We start from the raw sequence: 16,096 nt of genomic DNA on the forward strand, positions 1-16,096 counted from the left end.
AATTTTAAAGACAGTTGTTTTTTTTTAATACAACAGGACACAAACCTTCCCTGCTAATTAACAATTAATAAAGGTTCTTTCCATTTGAATAAATTTAAATTCAATGCAAACAAGGTGGTCGTAACGATTAAACGACGATCAGGCTTAAAAGAAATTTACCCCCCCCCCATGACTATGTTGCATATTTCATAAATGTATGTATAGGTGAAGTAATATATAGATTTTTTTTATATTAGCAATGATATTTTTATGTTAATATTCTTTAGTTTCGATCATTCGACAAGATTAAAAACAAAAGTTTTCCTCCTGACTTTATTCGAGTCAGTCAGACATATCTCGGCTGATTTTAAAAAAGAAGCGCCCTTGAATGAAAAACAATCGGCACATTATCAATATTTCAGCCTCTCGATATTAATAGATATTAAAAATTAAGAAAAAACTAATCCAAATGACGAAATAACCTGTTTGGTCGGGTTCACTACTGTATTACCTAGTTACCTAAAATTTTATAAATGTACCGAGGAATGTGATAAAAATGTCTAAGAAAAAAATTTGTCGTCTTACCTCTTGGGTCAGGTTGTCGTCGTCGGGTTCTTCTTTGATGTCCAAGAAGTCGCGAGTCTGCTCGGGGCTGGAGGAGGTAGAAGCGATGGGGTCGATGTTGGTGAGGCCCATGTAGGCGGTGACATCCTGCCAGAGGGATCCGTAGCGGCCGAGAGAATTCAATTCGTTGAGCAACTCTTGTTCCCTCAGCATTATGCTGTCCACGGCTTTCGGATGGATTCTCGTCTCGCTGGTGATCATCGACCGCCCGATGTCCCAGGAGTCGTAAGAACTCCCGACACCGACGGCCGGCGCTTCGATGAGGCTGAACCTGTTGTCGGCCCTCAGGAGGCTTAGGAGGATGGCGAGCTGAAGGAGGTCGTCCGAATAGACCTTCTTGAGACACAGCATGGCGAGCGACCTGCAACAAGACGACACAAACACTGCTAGTATATACCCTCAAATCGAATCTAAATATAATACGAAATTGCAAAACGGGGTCGACAATACGGCCCTGTAAATCAACATGGATTTATCGTTTTTACTTTGAAATAAACTCGTGTTAACCACTCGAGAAAGGCTAAACGACAATTAATTAAGGAGGGCCGAACTCCAGAAGAGAACTGCATTTCCTTCAGACGTAAATATACGGAGAACCGTCCCCCGTGCCTTTCTGACAAGATTTGCGACTACGAGAAGGAAAATTCGTAATTCCCTCAGGAAGAATCGAAAATCTGGAATGCAGCCATGCATGTGAAATATCGCAAGGGATAGCATCAGAAAGATCTAATTTAGGGCTTTTGCTAACATCGCTTTGAGATAAAAGCAAATTTCCAACCCACTTGAATAAATTTCTACTCAAAACGCTGCTTTAAATAAGTTCTCATTGAAATAGGCGAGAGTTAAGATGTTGATTCAACGCATAACAAATAGTGCAATGTCAGTTACAAAAAACATATTTTTACACTAAAGACTTAAAAGCATTCAACATGGAGGATTTAATGTTAATTTGGGTTGACGAGTAGGTCAAAACATCAGGCTAATACTTAAAATTAAAAAAAAAAAATTTAGTAACGTATTTAATTGAAGCAATTCATTTATTTCTGGCTATGTATTTCGGGATCAAGAGCCAGCTCCCTCATCAGACCTTTTTGGAGATCAACCTTCTCCAGGATGAATTCATTAAACACCTAACTATGTATATTCAAATTAATCAAAGAAAACGATGAGATTGAGATTGAAAACTATTACTTTAAGAATGGCACTCTCAGACACTCACAGACGTATCTAGAACGCAAGAAGTTATGGGAGCAGGAGTGTTCGTCCTGGAACCAAATAATCCGTACCCTTGGGACAATACTCCAGTCCAAGCTAAGGTCCACGCAATCGAGAGATGTACCCAAGTCAATGTGAATAAAGGTATAATCACAATAGCTTTCAGGTCATATTGCTAAGCAGCCATCAAAACGCTAAGTTCAAACATCGTTAGCTCCAAGATGGTGTTGAATTGCAAAACTAAACTAAACAAAACAATTACGTACGCAAAGGCAGCCTCTGCTGGGTCCCAGGACATGTGGGTGTAGAACGCCACGAGAAAGTGGATGCCCTTACAAGAAGAGGGTCTGCTGTGCCGCAGTATGACCCGCGCCCTTCTGTGCCATAAGAAGACACAGTATCAATGAACACCTCAAACAGTAGGGCGAAAATAAAATGAGGGAACAATGGAACAACTCATTGGGCACAAACAATCCAAGAACCTCTTAACGAACTTTGGAAGGAAAGAGGTAACAGAATGCATTAAAGAAAGCAGGACGAAACTACGAATCCTAACAGGATTCTAAATAGGACCTGCAAACTCAATGGACATCTAAAGACGATAGGCATAAGCCAACATGGCAAGTGTAGATTCTGCAAAGAAGCAAAGGAAACCAATACACTTACTAACAAACTGTAATGCTACATTGCCCACAGGAGGAAGCGTTTTGGGACGATATACGTTTTCTACGAAACAATGTATTTAAGCACAAAAGAACTAATCAAGTTTTTGATGAACGGTGTGTTATAAGCACAATAATTACTAATGTAATCCCTGCTACATTCATAAAACAAATAAACGTATTTGATATAAATTGTCTGCCCTTAATGAAGACCAATACATTAAATATGTGATAAGAACTGAATATTTACAAAAACTTTTGCTGTAACACTTTCGTGTTTTCTCTCCTAAAACAGAATTAGGAAAGAGTTTTAAGAAATCACCAAGATATACATTTTTTCAATGCATTACATCAGACGTGAAAGTGTTTGTGTTTTTACCGTTTGATAAGAGGTCATAGTAAAAAGAACTTTAGAAAAGCTTAACGAATCTGCATATGTAAATTATGATCAATCAATCTGGTGTTCGTGACGCTAAATTTAATACGATTAAACTTGTAAAGAAACCAAAAATAAGTATTAAGTTTCGTTTGAAATTAGTGCTTCAGAAGTAGTTTAGCTCAACTTCATAATGGTAATGCTACAGCCAAATAGTAAAGGTTGGTCGATAAGTAAAAAAGACAATTCCGATCGCAGCCACCAGCTTCAAAAAATATCCAAAACCGTCAAAGGCGACCAAGATGGTACAAAAGTAAAATGCTAATTGCACCAATGAAACTTATGTTCGCCGGCAGAAATTCAAATTGCTGCCAGAAAGAGTTACTGGAAGATAAAAGGAGCAAATAGTTTTTAAATTTAAAATAAAGTCACGTTAAAAGCTCGCGCTTCACACTATATTTCTAGATTCACTATATTTCTCCACTTTACGGAAAAACATTGAGTCATGTACGAGTAACTTAAATCATGCCTAACCCAAAATCTAGCCCTACCTAACTTAACCAACCCCTCAGAAACCCTAATCCTACTAACTAACCAGTCCTAACCTAACCCAACCCATCACATTCTCCAAAAAGGTGAAAATGTTTATGCAAAAATATTTGAGTACCCAGCCTAAAAACTTTGTGATATCATTTTTTAACAACAGATTTTCGACACGTGACAATGATGACAATACACATTTAAAATAAATGTATAAATTAAAATCACAGTACACAAGATGTTTGAAAAAATTGCAAGGGCTGTAACATCAAGGCGTGCATTAAACTTTAAGAATTGTGAAATAATAAATAATTGTATCTAAAGATTGTTTTAGTATTAATTATGCAGTAATCATTAGTAAAGCGGTTAAAGATTTCGTAATTATGTCTGTAAATAAATCATATAATGTTTTCTTGTTCAATACTCAATGCAATTTCAATTATATTGATAAAAACAGACTTTAAAAGAAAATATAATCTGTTGAAACGCACACAGATGTTTTTGGAGAAATTATGTGCTAGTTAAATTCATTTTCAATATACAAATCCTCCACAACTCAGACAAATCCGAAAAGCCTTCATCACAATAAAACATAGGCTCGACTTCCCTAGCGACTTACTACATCAAAACGGATATTTTATAATTTATTCCATGTTATAATTATAAAACTTATTTAATTGAACGTAACAGTCACTGTCATCTATTTGAGTTTTCACGTGAAGTTTAAACTTTAAATTTTTTGCCCCAAACTTTATAAGGACATAAGAATATTTATCCTTTATTCAAATGTCTAGCTCAATTGATATTTAGATGTTATAAAGACGTGATGTAAGACGGGTATTATATTGAAAGTTTTAGTGCCGTATCACCCCGAGTATTATATTGCCCGTCAATCCTTTCCATTTTAAATCTAATCTGCGTAACCAAACATAACAGTTTTATCTCTTAAAAATACCACACAACGATTAATGGTCTTATGTACTTGAATAAAGTCTACGTTAACAAAACAACCGAAATATGAAAGACAATTCTATATTTCATTATTGATTAATTTTAAATGATTTTTTTTAAATACCGGTAGAAACATATTTAAAGCTTTTTTCCTCTCAAATTTAATTTATATTTAAAAGATTTTTTTCGTGTACGTTTGCTAATCTTCCACTTAAGTGTTTATCTCGGGATATCGTGTTTTTAGAAGGAACCACAATAGAATTATCAGAATGGCCTCACAAAGAGCCTAGAATAGGAAACATTTGATGGTAACGTTTGTCTGTTTTTCCTTTAAATTCATTTATTACAACAGATATTCGTCCCTCGCAAGTGTAATTACATAAAGCAGGTTTTTTAATTTACATTTAGTAATGAAGGACAAGAACAATGGAAAATTTTTAGTATTAAAGTGAAGAAGTTGAAGATTTTTCCCTTTAACTGAACAAAGGCGATTACACAGTGCTCGAGAATGCCTCATTTTTTAAGATTATGACGCCCATGGGCATGAATTTTTCCAAATAACGCTTGAAATTACTTCTTTGTCAAAGCAGACAGATCAAGAGAAGAATACCACAATACCAATATAATAAGAAAGAAGGTACATTTAACAATGGTAAATATAGTAGCACAGATGGATGATGATAAGGTCACCTGGTCCGCCTATACTCGCTCTTTAGTGAAGGCCTTCTTGATGGACATAGAAAGTAAAAACGTTTAGAAACATATTTGTCCATTAAAGCCGACAAAAATGTAACTAACGTTTTTTCGTAATGGTTGAGACCATGACACATGAGACCCAACGAATTAACAATCATGAAAGATGCAAGTAATTCGTCATTTTGTTCGCCATTAAGTTTTTGTTTATTTCTTACCTACGTCATATTCAAACTGGAGTTAGGATTACACTTGTCCCCGAACTCACGATTTTGTTTAAACAATTTTTTCTTTATTGTTTAAGTTGTGACACCTAGTAGTTTTGGTTGTTCATTTACTAAACTATGGTACATTTTCCCCTATGCTTTATTTCTTTGCAGGGATGTCCATTAGAATCAATAGGAAGTGTCAATGATCCTCCTAATTTTAAAAAACAAAAAATAACTTTAAAGCAGAAAACAGAACAAGGAAAAAGCTGTTTTCCATTCGACCTTGCTTGATTTTACAGGAACACATCGAAGGTCTAAGAAGCCATACGTATAGGAAATAGTCCTTTATAAAAATAAAACGATCTATTTTTAAAATTAACCTATTTCTCATTCAAAATTTAAATAAACAATGAACAAACAAATATGTTCCACTAATTTCAATTTAAAAATATATCTTCCCCCGACGGATATGGCAATTATAGTAACGGATAGAGACAAATTCGATTCGATGTGCCATGTCAGCAACAGAGTGCACGGACGCACGCCAATTCTTTCTGAGAGTATGAAACAGCAAATCTAACATTCTTCAGATCCGAGAAATTTGAAATATATATAATAGAAAAATAATATTCAATTTAGAAAAATATTACAAAAATATCAGTTGTACTAATTTTTTTTAAAAGCTGTTTTATTCAAACTCGCAAGAAATTTCAATTGAAAATCATCTAACGAGTTCACGTTTTGATATGGAGGCGTTCAAAATTACTAGGTTATTACTGAAGTCCTTGGCCATGAAAACATTATTTAATCATTGCCTGGCACAAATTTATTAATTCTTAATTTTAACCAAATTGGAAAACCACAAGACGAGGTTTGCTTCAGAATCAGACAATTCACCTTGTTGGGATGAATTCTTGTCTCTACCCGCTTATCGGCCTGATGTTACGCCAAAGATTAATTAAAAATTAAAATTATAACCGCAATGGAAAAAAGAATATCACCACTAAGAAATATTTTACATTTCGATTAATAAAATGCATGTTTTTTTTTCTGTTTGACAAATATTTTACAAATATTATAGTAATAAACTTATCACCTGTAGATCAATCAAGTTGGGTTTTGTCACTTGTCAACTATCAAAGTGCTTCACTTACGTTATTTGGTTAAAATTTAATGGTTATCTAATATCTCGTAGAAACATTTAAAAATACAGTTAGCAAAAGTTAAAAAATCATGCACACATCATTTTGTTTTTACAAAATTATCATGGCTCTAGGCATCAAGATCAGGTCAAAACTCAGTTCTTAAAGTTCTAGGACAAACCGTCGCTTTGAAATAATTTGTCTTGATTTATTGCAATCCAGGAATAAATAGATATAGAAAGAAAACCCTATTTTAAAAAGGAGTAATATATCAAAAGTTTTCAAGAGCTAAACTAAAGGTAAATCCGCAGTTTGATTCGACTCTGATCATCATGATCATTGAATAGGTATGTGTCTGCGTGTTTTTCACTCAATTGGTACGTTAGAAAATAGCAAAATACCAAAGAGCGAGGCATCGGACCGAGATTACAAGAGCCAGACGCCGACAAAATTCTAACCGTATATTAAAACTATTAAACTGTTTTGTTCATAATTATTTATTAAACGATGTATTTTTTTACGTATTCCATTTGTTTGCTCGAGAATGGTTTATATTATTTTTGAAAAATTTAATACTATACTCTTTGCTTCTATACAATTTAAAACAAAAATTTCGCAGCTGATCAGTATTTTGTACTGCTGTTGCCAGAATATAAATGTATTATCATTAAATGACCTCATTAAAAAAAAAAAAAAAAGATACGCGTATTTCATTGTTTATTTCAAACTATAAGTATGCACTTTTATAGTTATATTAATTACAACGTACTTATTTGAATGTCAACTGAATTAATCAAGATCAGAGATTAATGAGTTTTAATCAAAGTTATTTAATTATTTTAATTCACTAATTTCGTGGTCCGCTTGACCAATTAAATCATTACAATTAATTANGCTCAAGTGGTAGAGCAGCGGCGTATCTAGCCGAAGATCGTGGGTTCGAATCCCGCTCGTACCATTAACTTTTTTTCATCTCAACTAAAAACCTTAATTAATTGTAGTTATTTAATTATGATGGTTTGAAAGAAAATTCACCAAAACGCCAGAAAAGTATTTATTGATAGATTAAAATTTAACTTACCATCTTTTATCTATAAAGCAGGCAATAAATTATTAATCAATTTATTCTACCACTAAATGATTTTCCCGTGTTTTCTTGAATTTTCAAAGAACCCTCATAAAAAGAAAAAAAATTAATTTGTGATTACGTGCATACACATGACAATGTTGATCAGTATTTTGTACTGCTGTTGTCAGAATAAAAACTTATAATCATTAAATAACTTCATGAAGACATAAAATAAACCCCTGACATATTCAGAAAGTGTCAGGTGCAGAATGATAATTTTCAAAATCTTGATGAAGAGAACCACCTCTTTTTAAACTCCAGTCATTTTTGTTCATGTTCACTATCATTTTAGTACGTCTATTCTTGTTGTTTTTCTTTATCCTTATATAGACTTAAAAATAAGTAACTCAAAGTAAAGAGCATTCGACCCGTCACATTTGTGTATTTAATAATAGACAAAATTAACGATAAATGACCCCAAATTAATAGAAATGATAAATTTCCAATTTTTCTTTTCAACTGTCTTTGCATAAAAATTGGAAATAAAATTAATAATAAGCCGATAACTAATTAAATAATCAAATGATAAAAGTGTGGTATGTTGTTTAATAACTTTAAAAGAAAGTTTTTATTCACAGTTTGAAACAACATACAAACTGTGAGTAAGAACTATCTTTTAAAGAGAACAAATGACCTCATTCGAGAGTAAACTATATATCTATCAAACATTCCAGCTGCTGACTTATAATTTATGAAATCCTGATGAAAAGTACCACCTCTGTTTAAGGACCTATCATTTTGGTCTATCCATTCTCAAATTTCTCGCTGTTTTTCATCACCCTATCGCAGACTTAAAAATGATTAATAAAAAGTAGAGGTAGTTGACCAAAATGCCAAAGAGTGAGAGATAGCGAGCCGACAAAATTCTAACCGAATATCAAAACTATTAAACTGTTTCTGTTCATAATTATTTATAAGCAATTAATTAAAGTTTTTAGTTGAGATAAAAAAAGTTAATGGCACGAGCGTGATTCGAACCCACGATCTTCGGCTTGATACGCCGCTGCTCTACCACTTGATCTATCGTTACCTCGATCCACTCGGACATCAACTTCCTATCTCAACCCCACCTTATGAGTTTTCCCTCCTTTTTGCCATTTTTCAAGTTGATGTCCGAGTGGATCGAGGTCACGATAGCTCAAGTGGTTTGAATTTTCCCTCCTCGAATCACGCTTGTGCCATTGACTTTTTTATCTCAACTAAAAACCATAACTAATTGTAATATATTAATTGGTCAAGCGGACCACGAAATTAGTGAATTTAAGGAATTATTTATAAGACGATGATTTTTCTATGTTTTCAATTTGTTTGCTCAAGAAACTGAAAGAGAAGAAGAAAAATTTACTTTTGAAAAATTTAATACAGTTCTCTTTGTTAATGTCCAATTCAAACACAAAAATACATTCCGGTTAAAGTCAACAACAGTTAGAAAACAAAGCTCAAACAAAAAGTCTGGGCGGATTTAAAAAGCGCCGAGTCTGTTGTCCCCGTCATTCTTCCTCGTGTGAGTCACGTTTGTCTAATCTGAGCTAACATGATGTAATATCAACTGTGATAAACGATACTACAATAGAACGTTGTTGATACAATTTTTGACTATTTCTTTAATATTATTCTTTAGGAATACCTTGCAGTAACGAACCGTGATCGGATTTCCGCAGACGATAATTGTCAGCCAGCACACGCCATGACCTCACTTCAGAAGGCAAGAAATCCTTCCTATCTCCTGGGCAGAAGTGATGAAATGTTACCGTCATTAACACTTATTTCATTGACTGATAGCTACATCAACCTTTACACAATAAATAAACAGAAGTTAATATTTTTACTAATTATTTGATACCTAGTGTATTTATATTGATTTATCGTGTCAATTGTCAACAGATTTTCAAATATTTCACTGTACGATTTCGCGAGCAAAGAATAAAGCTTCTTCCGGCGCAGTGTTACTTGAAACAATAACTTAAAGAAAGAATTGACTCGCAAACGTTAATATTTATTTGGAAAAGTCTTAATCCAATGGTAAACAATATCCAAGGATTTAATCCTCAAATTGACTGACCCTAGAAACACCCTACAATCGGTAAAACATTGTCCAAATAATACCACACAAGAGGAGAAATATTGTACTTAATAATTAATATAACTTATTTTTCTTTCTTTTTTAATTAGAGTAAACAAGAAAAGAGTAAAAATATTTAGTCCAAGACGTTGAAGAACACAATGGCAGAATTTACTAGGATTAGGTTTTGTCAATCTTCAATTTTTTTATTTTTCCTAGTATCTAGAACTTTTGCCTCAATAAAATATCGTCTTTAACCAGTTTTTTCTTTATCCTCACCTCTTTCTACAGCATACAACTACAAACTGTATAACTTGGCGAACAGTGAACTTTATTTGGCAATGGAACAAACTAAAAAGTTTAAAGAAGTAGAAAAAACTTTGCAGAAACAAAATTTTGGAAGATAAATTGTATTCTGCAAACTAGTAATTGAATAATTAATTCCATTAAAAATATGTCTTCTTGGTTCAGCTACTTTCACTTAAACTTTCACTACAATGTATACACTATGTAAAAAAATTGTATATTAATATTTAAAAGTTACACCCTAGTAATTTTCCTTCGACGAAAGTCTGTGCGTTCTTTTTTTATACAGCCAAAACAAAAAATTATACCGAATTCTACAAACGTAAACTCTTTAAAATGACTAATTGATTGGCTTTTTTAAAAATCAAAAATTAGTTTTCAAAAGTACAGAATTTCGACTTCTAGCAAATTCCTGATAATAGCAGTTGCAAACTTTCTTCAACATTCTTCAAATTCTTCTGCCTAAAAAATATCCAGTTTTGATAAACCGTCAAAGTACGTTCGTAGGATCAAAAGAAACACAACATAAAATCTCGAAAACTAATCAATTTGAATACGACTCTCCCTCAATCCGCCATGCAATCACGACCTCGCACCTTCGGACTACCACGCTTATTCCTGCCCATGGTTCACCTTTTGCGTAGTCGAAAATTCAAGACCGCAAAATAGCAAAAAGGTTGTCATGATTTTAAGAGATTGGGGAAGACTATTCACAAATCGTTGATACTTCACATATGTATCATTAGCATAGTCCCAGGTATAAATACTTTTATTTTTTTTTAAATGGAATTTACTGATGGGCGTGCCTTCAGATTGGGAATTATACCATGAGATTTCTCTATGTTTAGTTTCTGATGATGGGCCAGGAGCCCGAACGCCATGTGATTTGCTAAATTGAATAAAGGTTTTCAACCACGGAGAACTTGGCATTTTTCAACCTATCAATAGAGATTAATTTTCTCGGATTTGGAACTTTTCTGGTGATTGTAAATTCCAAAATATCAGGCACGTATCCGCCACATCGCGCGAATAGGCCCGGGTTTCGAAAGAAAGATTTTTTTTTTGAGTTGAAATTTTCCGTTTTTTCATATTTTTATTTCGCCGTTCTACTTGCTCAAATCTACTATGTGAATATATGATTTTACAGTATTTTTTATGTAGATTGCAATAAAAATATACTAAAAGATATCAAATTTTATCAATAACCAAATTTTTAATTTTTATACCAATTTCTAAAAATCAAATATTTTTTAAGTAAACTAAGTAAATTTTTTTCATGGAACTAATATAAAATTTCGTTTTAGTGCTTTTATATAACCTTAAATATACATTTTTGTATGAATGAATTTATCGATTTTTTGAAGCCTAAAATATTTCCGATTTTAGAGAAGTCGTTATCGGAATATCCTATTGAAATGGCTTTAATTAAAAAAGGGCTAAAAGGATTTTAACGTCAAATATAACATTTGAAGAAGAAGAACGTAGCTTTTTAGCAACGTATGGTCCATCAAAATATTTAAAACATTTCTATAAGAAAATATACAAAATAGAAAAATTATTTGTCAGATATTAACCCCGTTTGTGTGTGTGACTGAGTATAAACTCATGCTGAAGTATAGTTTGTAACAATGACTATTTCTACCGTCAAATAGTTTGTTTCTGGTGGATTTTAAAAGGTAATCAACATGACAATTCATTTATTTGAGATTTTGCTTACATTTTAATTGTATGTTAATAACAGAAATAAATTACAACTATTGAATTTTTAAAACTCTTTACTGCCTTTTTATACTGAAATTGCGTTCAGCATAAAAAGTTAAATTCTGGTCCAGTCGCGTTCGTTCATTACTTTGTGGAATCTTACAATTTTCAAATATTCATAGCAGATTTAAATAAAAACAGGTAATTTAAAAAGTTTTCCGTTATTGTTTTTCCAATATTGATAAGTTTTTTTGAACCATTTTAATAGAGAAAATGACATTGCATATTCTACCTCTATGGATTCTAAATCTCGTAAAAGTAATTCAATCCACTTGAAAATGGTCATCCAACCAATCTAACGCGGTGAGAGAATAATGGGCTCATGCATATAAATTGGACCTTCCGAGAAGGTGACATCTGGAAAAGACGGAGGAATATTGAGGCGTTTTCATTCAAAATTGCATGACAAACAATTTAATAAATTTTACTTGATTTCATCGGGAAAAAAGCAGAAGTAAATTAACGCTTATTAGATATGCAGAAAATTTACTGCCAAATCATGCACTTGTTAGAGAATAAGGAAAAATGGATACTTGTAGAGTGTAAGATAAGCCTGTGCTTTTTCTATATATGTACGTATTAAAGGACTGGAAAAGTCAGTCAATCCTCAAAAATTAAGCATATTGCCACAGACCGGAATAAGTGGGAGTCTGAAGAAGTGAGGTCGGAAATGTCTGCTAGATTGAAGATTTTTTTTTGTGCACCAATTGCTTATTACCGGCACCTTGCGTTTTCTCCACCTCGCGTTTTTTATTCAGAAGGGGCTGGAGGGCCTGGCAATCTTTTATTTTTGATGGAACTTACGGGACTCTATTATCGTTCTAAATTCTAAGCTATTCAACTCGTACATTTATATATTGAGGCCTAACCAAAGTTTGGCGGTTCTCAGGGTACTGGATATTCTGCTTAGGCTCCGCCATCATTCAAGCTATTGAATAGGCACTCTCAACACGACCCACAAGAATGACACATCTACGTAGAAAACAAGCACTTTGAGCCCTGAAGATGATCTCAATAAAGATCGAAACGTTGGCACGATAAAAAAAAAGTTTTTCTAAAACCTACGTCACTCCAGACCGCATCTCATCTTCAAATAATCACTAATGAATACATTCACACTAATTGGAAACTTTCATATTATATGTACAATTAAAAATTTGGGGAGCACCGGGGAATTATGCCTGTGTCTCCTCCCCAATCACTACATAAAACCAACCTGGTTGGTGGATCCATGGGGTAGTGTATATTCCGCCCCAGAGCCACCTATACATACATAAACACTAATAAATACATTCATACAATATGTACAGATCAAATTTGGGGAGTCACTGGGGGTATTGGATCTCCTAATTCACTCACACAACCCTAAAAAACTAGCCTAATTTGGTGGGTCTGTGGGGTACTCGATGTTGTAAGTACATGTTTTACTGTTTATACACACAATCTTTCTCGAACAAAAACAAATATCAACAGCAACAAATATTACAACCGTTATTCAAAAGTACATTGATGAAACTATTCAACCAATCCAACCATACAATAGTTTATAAGAACGTTTTTCTCGTTTCTTACTGTGGCTTTCTTAATCGTTCAATTAGTCGTACGAATACACAATCATAAAAACTATTCAAAATTTGAAGTTTTTTTCAAGTCATTATGTTTAATGCACATAAACAAAAAATATATAATTATCAAATTGTGTAGTTTATGCAATTGAACATTTCATAGTTCTGCTAAACCTAATGTATAGTTTATATATTTATATTTATACAAATCAATTGAATTAGAACCAAAAAAGGCTTTAAAAATAACTTTAGTTTTTGTTGTGGTTGCATTTGAACTCAAATTTTAAGAAACTATTTTTCCAATTGATTTTTAGACAGTTCACGAATAGTATTTTATTTTGATTCCTGAACATAATTTTATAGTTAGAACGGACGTTACCATTGAAATCGCAACCACTTTATTCTAATTAATTGTAGACGTTAATTAAAAAAATGTTATAAACTACCGATAAGCATGTTGAACGCGACTTCACATTTGGGTCCGTCTACACTCGCGGGTTTTTGATGTTAATCAAACTTATTTCGGCTTTGTGTCATCTTCAGACAAGAACTGTGTAGAAACTAAGATATGGTAAAATATGTATTTATGCAAGGGTCACTACATGCTCAAAAAGCATAAAAGCTACAGGTGTATAGTTGTATAAATAAATACAGTACGCAATTACTTATAAGTACACCGGTTGTAGATATTCAAATACTAGATAAAATTAATTCCGGAATGGAAAAAAAAAGAAATGAATAACTAACCATAACGACCTAGAAAAAATATATTAATTATAAAACTTCCACAATAACAAAAATTGAGTTTTTGTTAATTATTATTTAACTGTTTTTTAATTGATATTAACATCTTTTTTTAATAGCTATAATTTTCTTTGTTGGTGAAAATTTGTCACAAATATTTTATGAAATTTGTACGGCAGTTAAAATCAACAAGTTGTACAGTTATATAAATGAATACAGTACGCAATCGAATTGTAGATAATACAGTCCGCTTGACCTCTAAAATTATGTTCTCGAATTAAAAAAATAAACGAATAACGAACTATAAACAAGAAAAAACATCAAATAATTATAAAAATTCTACAACAACAAAAATACAATAAACTAACGGTAGTTTTTCGAAATTACTTCATTGAAACTATTCAATCTTTGTGAAATTTGTTGACCTGCGGAATGATGAACCCGTGGTTTTGTTGTTCCTTAGTTTATATACATTAAACCTAAACATTTATAACAATATAAAAAAAACTTTTTTTTAAATTATTAAATTTACATTAATAAGGAAACGAACAAATTATTGAATAGATTCAACAAAATAGTTTTGAAAAATAAGTGTTCATATTTGTCCATGTTGAAATTTGTCATAAATCTTTTATTTTATTGTTTTTCCATTGATGTGATTTTACAGTTAGTAATGACATTATTACTACCAACCCAACTAGATATTGCATTTCGTATTACTTTATTATAGTTGTAAATTTAAGACTTGTGTTGGGGTTTTCGTAGTTGACGTATAAGTTTTGTCGTTCTTTGATAGTTTATATACTTTTTAACCTAAATATTTAAAACAAACGTCCAACAACTTAAAAAAAATTACTTGTTTTCCTATAAAAATTCTTACTGTAGAATAATGATTGAATTTAGACACTTGTAAAAAATTAAAGTTGAATATTTTCATCAACTAGTTACTGTATACTTCGTTATTGAACATAATGAATAAAAGGAATTTTATTTACAAATTTAATTATTTTGTTAAATTTATTTACATTTGTGTACTTGAGTTTTTAATTAGTAAGGAAGTAATTACTAATGTTAACCCGCTAGTACTCTCGATAACAAAAAAACTTCATTTCGCATTACGATTTTACACTTGTAAATTAATAGTACAAAGTTAGCATAAACAATGAGTTGGTTAAGTATTTTTATAATCATGACTGTATGAATTAGAATCCACAGTGCAAATGTATAATTTATCGAATTCTGAAGTTTCACACAAGCCATACAAAAAAATTGTCGTTATTGCTGACACTTGTACATATGTACGACAACATTTAATGTTACTATTGATTTTTCTCCGGGCTCAGTGTCACAACATAGAAACACGTCAATTTTCATCGGTAAGCATAATTTTCCCGAAAAGCTGGGAAACGTATAATTTTGATCGATACGAACATGACTAAGCGTTTTAACAAGGAAAGCTTTTCAGGGGGAAATTCGCAACAGAAATAAGTGACATTTCGGTTCATTGGCACGGCCGGACGGACAGTGCGATCCCACTCAATTTACGTCCCTGATTTAAAAAAAATTTCTTGATATTTGATGCTTATTTTTAAAGTTAACGACGTTGTGATACAAGAGGTTAACCTGGAAAATTGCAACCTCCCTTATAAACAGAATGTTTAAATCTTGGGTAATAATAGGTAATAAGCATTGTCGTTGTTTGATTTATATTTTCTAATTTAAAAGACGATTTTAGAAAAATTATGCTTGTGTCAAAGAGACGACTCACCTCTAGGAAACCCTTTGTTTATCCTTTTTGAATTTCATATCACTTCCGATCAAATTTTCCACTTTCTGTCCATTTTCCCGCGGATTACCGTCTGCCGGTCATTTCCATCGGGTACGAGAAAAGAATTGTGGACGAGAAAATTCACGATAAAACGGCTGACGGTGGATTCGCCGGTTCGGCAGATCTCGCGGGCCGCGAAGAAACGGCAAAAAAATGCGTAAGATTGACCAAACTTCTGAGTCAGGACGCGTACGTCCTTGTCTGTCGATGCGATAAAACGAGTTGAATCGACACGTTCTGCGATGAGCAAACGGACTGCGACTAAGCTCCGCACTCAAGCCAGTAACTCATACGTCTGCTCGATTGTGCG

General features: G+C 32.6%; 1 protein-coding gene across 3 annotated transcripts in view; it reads right to left on the minus strand.

Moving 5' to 3' along the window:
* The window catches only part of LOC106670919 (segmentation protein cap'n'collar), a 173,380-nt gene extending 157,284 nt beyond the window's left edge, over window positions 1-16,096 (minus strand). The window contains exons 1-2 of one of the 3 annotated variants that reach the window (XM_024227761.1): window positions 15,727-16,096; window positions 565-964 (exon numbers count right to left, since the gene is read on the minus strand). In XM_024227761.1, coding sequence (XP_024083529.1) covers window positions 565-954 — 390 coding nt within the window. In that variant the 5' untranslated portion in view covers window positions 955-964; window positions 15,727-16,096. Of the gene's footprint in view, window positions 1-564; window positions 965-9,147; window positions 9,250-15,726 lie in introns of those variants that run through there. The other 2 variants (XM_024227769.1, XM_024227766.1) reach the window with 2 other exon arrangements.

This window comes from Cimex lectularius, unplaced genomic scaffold, assembly GCF_000648675.2.
Source record: "Cimex lectularius strain Harlan isolate CLEC.00 unplaced genomic scaffold, Clec_2.1 scaffold38, whole genome shotgun sequence".
Classification (NCBI taxonomy): Eukaryota; Metazoa; Arthropoda; class Insecta; order Hemiptera; family Cimicidae; genus Cimex; species Cimex lectularius.